Source organism: Vombatus ursinus, unplaced genomic scaffold (genome assembly GCF_900497805.2).
Source record: "Vombatus ursinus unplaced genomic scaffold, bare-nosed wombat genome assembly UNPS02014863.1, whole genome shotgun sequence".
Lineage (NCBI taxonomy): Eukaryota > Metazoa > Chordata > Mammalia > Diprotodontia > Vombatidae > Vombatus > Vombatus ursinus.
This window is the reverse complement of record NW_020954641.1, coordinates 32,150,534-32,157,685: the sequence shown is the minus strand read 5'-3', so window position 1 is coordinate 32,157,685 and position 7,152 is coordinate 32,150,534. Positions and strand designations below refer to the sequence as shown.

Below are 7,152 nucleotides of genomic sequence, written 5' to 3'. Positions count from 1 at the left end.
AACTAAAATATTTCTGTTGAGAATGCTGCTATCTTCCAAGTCCCTCAAGTTTGTGACCTTGTAGTCATCACTTCCTCTTCCCTCTTCCTATCTTTCCATATCCAGTTAGTCCCCAAGTTTTATCCCTTCACATCTCCCTCATCCTTTCCCTTTCTTTCCATCCTTTTAACTATCATTCTAGATCAAACCTTCCTCATCACTCCCTGAAATTACTATCTAGGTGGCATTGTGCATAAAGTGCTGGGCCTGGAGTCAGAAACTCGTCAATTCGGTTCCTACCTCAGACACCTACTAGCTGAGTAACTCTGGCTGAGCAAGTCAAGGCTGAGCTGTGCCTCAGTTTCCTCATCTGTAAAATGGGGATAATAATAGCATCTGCCTTCCAGGGTTCAGAGATAACATCTAAAGGACTTTGCAAACCTTAGAGTGCTATATAAATTCTAGGTATTATTATTATTATTAAAATATCCTTCAGATTGGACTATTTGATCTCCTTCCACGACTCCTAATTCCTTCTCTGAACTTAATCTTTCCCTCTAGGTGAATCCTTCAGGGAAAACTCTAACCAAAGCCACCCCTGCCCCACCCACTAAGAGCCCTTTAGAGAAGGGGGTTCTTCACCCTCCTGGGGGAACAGTGACTGCACCTCCCAGTGCCAAGGCGACACCTGCAGCCAAAGGAGTGGGACCGAGGGGGTCAGAGGAGAGTTCTGAGAGTAGTGAAGAGTCTGAAAGCGAAGCCGAAACTCCTGTGTCCCAGGGACAGGTGAGGCGTCTGGGAGGGAGCTTGGAGGAAGGTGAAGGAGCATGGGGCTGGGACAGGTGCCCTCTGTCTGACATCCCTTCTAGCTCTAAATCTTGTGATCTGTCTAAACCTGTTTTCTCATCTGTTAAATGGGGATAATAGATCCTTGTTCTAGCTACCCGACAGGAATGGTTCTAAGTATCATAAGTGTGATATACGCATGAGTTAGAAGATGCTCAAATACAGACACACCCCACATCTCTTCCCCAGGTTCATAGCCTGCAGCCACAGTTACATAGTCTCTTGGAAGGTCGTTTAGTTATTTGTTTGTCTGTTTTTTAACCAGCCCTTACCTGAGGAGGCCTGAAGACTTTACCAGTAATAATGCCTTTTTATTATCACACCTTGAGTTCCCATGTCTCTGTGTGTGTGTGTGTGTGTGTGTGTGTGTGTGTGAGAGTGTGACTGGAAATCTGTGGATATTTCTTGGATTTGAGATAAAGAGGATGGTTTTGCCTCTAGTAGCATTAAAACTAGCCCAAAATGGGCCACTTGATTTTCCCATTTGACTCCTAATTTTTTCTCTGATTCTGTTTTCTTCCCACTAGGCGATATCAGTGAAAACTCCTCAGGTCAAAACCTCTCTAGCCTCTGCTACCAAGGGGTCCCTGGGGAAGGGAGTTCTTCCCACTGCAGGGAAGTTAGTGACTGCAGCTTCCAGTGCCAAGGGGACATCTCTGACCAAGGCAGTGGGGCCTGGGAAGCCAGAGGAGAGTTCTGAGAGCTCTGAGGAAACAGACAGTGAGGTTGAGGTACCTGTGACCCAAGGACAGGTGAGTTGTCATCTGTGGCTGACTTTGCTTCAGACTGTCCCCATGTAAAATAGGAGCGGCTTCTGGCTAGAATACTGATCTCTAAAGTCAGCCGGTCAACTAGTGTCTATTAAGCACCTCCGATGTGCTGGGCACTGTGCTAAGCCCTGCACATACAGAGAAAGATAAAACAGTTTCTGCTCTTGGGGAGCTCACACAATCTAATGGGAAAGATAACATACAAACAACTATGTAAAAACGAGATATATATGGAGATTAAATTGGGGATAGTCACTGAGGGAAGGTACTCAAATTAAGGAGGAGTGGGAAAGGCTTCCTGCTGGTGGGACTTTAGCTGAGGCTTGAAGGAAGCCAGGAAGTAGAGATGAGAACAGAGGACATTCCAGATATGGGACAGCCAGGGAAAATGCTTGAGGTCAGAAGTATTTCATGTAAGGAACAGCACGGAGGACAACACCTCTGGATCAAAGCATATGCAGGAATGCATAAGGTATAGGAAGACTGGAAAGGGGGCAGGTTATGAAAAGCTTTGTCCGGCAGGATTTTACATTTGGTCCTGGAAGTGGTAGGGAACCACTGGAGTGTGTTGAATGGCAGGAGTGAAGGGTAGTGTGTGACATGGCCAGACCGATGATTTAGGAAGATCATTGTGATGGCTGTGTGGAGGCTGGATCAGAGTGGCAGGCAGAACCCCCAGCAGGCATTGTAGTAGCTCAGGCATGAGGCGATGAGGACCTTCACCAGGGTGGTAGCCGTGTTGAGGAGAGACCCAGAGGTTGTGAAGGTATAGGGGGACGAGACATAGTGACTGGAAGGGTGGTGTGGCCCTCAGTGGAAATAAGGACGTTGAGAAAGGGGGAGCATTTGGAGAGAAAAATAACAAGTTCAGTTTTGGACATGCTGAGTTCAAGATATCTATTAGGCATTTAGAGAGCAGGAACTGGAGGTATTGGGGACAGAAATTATATCTGACCCAGTCGATCAGAGAGTCATCTGCATAAAGGTAGTAATTGAAGCCAGCGGAGCCCATGAGATCATCTAGTGAAATAGTAGTGAGAGAATAAGGCCCAGGACAGAGCCATGGGGGGCCCCTACAATTAGTGGGCATGACATAGAGGTTCAGTAAAGGACACAGAACGATTGGTCATTCAGGCAGGAAAGAGCCAGGACAGAGAAGTACCTGGAGGTTTGGAGGCGAAAGATCTTCAAATCCAGTTCATGCTTAGCTTCTTTTGTTCCAGACCTCAGTCTTAGCAAAAGTAGGGTAACTTCCAGCCTGTTTCATTGGCAGACAGGTTTGGGGGTCACAGGTCAGCTACCCTGGGACTGGTGAGTCAGGTGTCTACAGATCTGTATCTCTTCTGATCTGGCATTACAAGAGATCCGCAGATAAGGATTTCCTCCCTAGTAGGAGGAGAAACAACCTTGACAATCTTATGGTCAGTGACCACAAAATTATCTTCCAGGAGACAGACAAATGCACTTTGATGTTTACTTTTCAAAATCAAAGCTTATTTGTTAAGTTCTTGAACTTTTAATATGGCAAGGAGGGGGAAAGTGTAACCATACTGGTCTGTGTCTTTTCTGTCATGCCTGAGCTTCTGGAAACTGAGCCCACTTGGCCTATGCCCTGATGATTTTCAATTCTTTGCATTTGGAGTTTCTTTTCTTTCCCTTCCCTTTCCCTCCCATGACGCACCCCCCCCTCCCCACCCACTGTTTGTAACACATAGTAAATAACCCCTTCCGTTTTTTCCAGATCTCTCCCTCCACCCCCTCCCACTATGCCCCCCACCCCAACCTTCTTTTCTAACAAGATAATGCCCTATCTTTTTTCTTCCTTCCCTGGGAAAATACAATAAAGCAACAAAGACATTAGTATTGAGAAAAAAAAAGTGAGACAGTTTCATCCCTGGTTAGGAATCCCCTAACATTTCTGCCTGTTCTACATTTTCTTTGTAACCTCAGGCAAAGCCGGCAGTGAAAGCTCCTCAAATCAATACCTCCTTGCAGAAATCAGCCACTGTCACCCCCATCTCCTCTAAGGGCACTCAGGGGAGAGTGTCTACTCCAGCTCCCTGGAAGTCAGGGCCTGGGCCCCTCCAGGCCAAAGCAGCAGGACCTGGGAGACCCAAGGACACTTCTGAAAGCAGTGAGGAGTCAGAGAGCGAGGAGGAGAGCCCAGCATCCCGGGGACAGGTGAGGCCTAGAGAGGATTATTGGGTCATGTTTAGAACTGGAAGGGAGTTGATCCAGTGCAGCTCCTTCATTTTACAAATGAGGAAACAGAGGTTACTTCTCTGTCCAGGTACCTTCTGGCCTTCACTGGTCATCTTCTGGCTTGGAAGGGGGCATTTCCTCATGGGAAAGATAATGAGTTCAGTTATAGACCTGTTGGGTTGGAAATGCTTATGGGACGTGCAATTGGAAATTCCCAATAGGCAGTTGGTGATGCACTACTCAGCCTAGAGCTCAGGAGAGAAATTCTGGGCTGAATGTTTAGATAGGACAGTCCACACTGAGATTCCAATTAAAGTCAAAGTTGCAGGTGAGGCCACAATGGGAGAGAACATGAAGGGAGAAGAGAAGAGGACCAAGGACAGTTTGGGGGTACAGCCATAGTTAGGGGTGCTGCATAAAGGAGAATCCAGTAGAGGAGATGATGAGGGAGTGATCTGACACTGTTGGTGGAGAACCAGGAGAGAACAACATCCCCAGGACACCAAAAGGAGAGAGTGTCAGATGCTACCAAGAGATCAAGAATGATGACCATTGAGGTACAGCCATCCAATGGCTAATCCAATGAAGAGATCACAAGGAACTCATTTCATTGAATGATGAGGTTGGAAAACCAGACTGGGTAGGTTTGAGGAGTGAGTGAGAGGGGAGAGGTCCTGGGCTGCTGCTTCCTTTCCTCTTTGGCTCAGCATTTGCAGTCCCTGATGTGTTCTTATCAATTTGCTCTCCAAATACATGAGCAGCTTGGATTCCTAGATCAGAGTCCTATATTCCCAGTCTTCATTTAGGTTATTTTCTTTGTGTAATCTTAGGCAAAGCCGGCAGTGAAAGCTCCCCAAGTTGATACCCCTCCAGGAAAAGGGGCCCCTGTCACTCCTGCCTCTGCTAAGGGCACTCACGGGAGAGTGTCTACTCCAGCTCCCTGGAAGTTAGGGCCTGGGCCCCTCCAGGCCAAAGCGGCAGGACCTGGGAAACCCAAGGACACTTCTGAAAGCAGTGAGGAGTCAGAGAGTGAGGAGAGCCCAGCATCCCAGGGACAGGTGAGGCCTGGAGAGGATCATTAGGTCATGTTTAGATCAGAAAAGGATTGTAGAGGTGGTCCAGTGAAACTCCCTCATTTTGCAGATGAGGAAATAGGAATTGGTCTTATTTTAAACCCATGTCCAGATAGATTCTGGACCTCTGAAATCTGAGGCATAAAGGGGAATTAGACAGTAGTCTTAAGAGCAGAGGCTTTCTGACTTCAGCGGTGGCTCTTGTCATGCTTTCCTGTGTATTTGGTCCAACTTCTCTTGGTCCTGATAGCTTCTCATCAGTTTGATTTTTGATCAACGTGGGTCTGTGATAAGCCTTGACTCTTGGATCTCAGTCCTTGATTCCTTTCTTAGGCAAAGCCAGTAGTGAAACCTGGCCAAGTTGACACCCCATCAGGAAAAGGGACCTCCATCTCCCCAGTGTCCCTCAAGGGCTCCCAGGGCAAAGCGTCTACTCCATCCCCCTTAAAATCAGGGACTGCACCTCTCCAGACCAAAGAAGAGGTCCAAGTCAAGGCAGCATGGCTTGGGAAAGCAGAAGAGATTTCGGAGAGCAGTGAGGATTCAGAGTGGGAAGACAGCATCTCAGTATCTCAGGGCCAGGTGTGTCCCTTATGTGTACTTGCCCTCATCTACTCTCTTTAATCTAGAGGGGACCATTACTTCTTCTCTTCCCCCTCTCACAGTGCTACCTGTTGGTTTTAGGTAAAACCCGTAATCACAGTTTCTCCAGGGTTGGAAGGAGGGAAGGGGACCACCATATCATCTCCTAAGAAGTCAGCAGTTGCCTCCCTTCAGGCCATCAAGGTGGATTCCAGCAGCTCAGATGACAGCTCTAGCAGCAGCGATGACATGTTGATCCCTGCATCCCAAAGACAGGTGAGCTCAGAGAGAGTAGAGGCAGTAGTCATGCTACAGCTTGTTCCTGCCTACTGAGGCCATGTCAGATTGGCCTCTTCCCCTACTTCAGTCTCCAAGCAGAGCATCCAGGTGACAATTAGTGTGATGCTGACTCTCCATTCTCATCTTCCTTCCTTTGTCACAACAAGGTTCCATTTTCTATATGGCTCAGCTCTTAAACCTCAGAGTAGATCACTTGGTGCACTGGAAAGACCACTGGTTTGGGGGGCAGTGAACCCGGATTCAAATTCCAGCTCTACCACCTGTGTGACATTGGGCACGTCACTTAACCAAGAGGGGGCCTCAGTCTCCTCATTTGTAAAATGAGATTGTACCTTTGTGCCTTTAAGGTCTCTTCCACTCTAGGTCTGTGAATCTTGTAATACCCTCATACCTTGTAACAACTTATAATTCCCCATATCCCTTTGTCATGTTTCTCTTGCCAAAGGAGGCAAGACAAGTTTCTGGAAGGTCTTTTCAAATCCTCCAATCCACCTACACCTGCCTTCACCTGCAGTGATTACCACCTCCAGATGACTTCTCTGGGGTCTGACATTCACAAACTTCATCAACTTCCTGTCTCTGCTTGTTGAATTGCATTAACGATGCTTATATCTCAGTCGTTTGTAAAGCTATTGATTAGAATTGGATTAAGAACATGTCCCCATGCATTCCAGAACCCCATTTTCTACGTTGGGTTTGAGCCCTTAATTACTACTTTGGAGGTTTGGTTCAGCAACAAGTGAGGTAGTTAATAATGATGATTGTGATGATATTAAAAAAATTATAGAATTCTCCAAGGATTACAAAATAGCATCCTCACCACAGACTTAGGAGGTGAGAAGCTTAGATCTTATTATTCTCATTTTACAAATGCGGAAATGGTCTTAAAGAGGTGATTAACTTGTTCAGGAGCAAAATAGTAAAAGTATCATTCACTAAAGGTTAACCTAGTAATTAAGGCAATTAAAGATTAACCTATCAAGGAGCAAAAAGTAAAAGTGCTTATAGGTGTATAAAAAGTAAAAGTGTGCGTGTGTGTGTATGTCTGTCTATATCGCAGATTAGAGATAAAAATTGTCTTGTTTCTTTCCATGTCCCCTCCTAAATGTTTTTGACTGCATCTATCAGGGGTTTGTTGTTGTTACTATGTAATAGTAGGCAAGGTATGTGTTCTTATGGTTCTTCTTTATTCTGCATCACTTGAAGTAAGTCTTCCTATATCTCTCTGCTTTGTACCTGTTTATCTTATAATATTCTTATATTACTATACCCCAAGTTGTTGATCTTTTTCCCAATCTTTGGACACACCGATTTTTTTTTTTTATGTTAAGAAGAGTACTAGGGGCAGCTAGGTGGCGCAGTGGATAGAGCACTGGCCCTAAAGTCAGGAGGACCTGAGT

The 7,152-nt window shown here is 46.1% G+C and overlaps 1 protein-coding gene across 1 annotated transcript in view; it reads left to right on the top strand.

The window, feature by feature from the left end:
* Positions 1-7,152, top strand: part of TCOF1 (treacle ribosome biogenesis factor 1) — an 81,791-nt gene that overhangs the window by 40,658 nt on the left and 33,981 nt on the right. Inside the window, 6 exon segments of the mRNA XM_027841732.1 lie at positions 541-765; positions 1,353-1,577; positions 3,546-3,776; positions 4,628-4,855; positions 5,204-5,452; positions 5,555-5,728. Coding sequence (XP_027697533.1) covers positions 541-765; positions 1,353-1,577; positions 3,546-3,776; positions 4,628-4,855; positions 5,204-5,452; positions 5,555-5,728 — 1,332 coding nt within the window.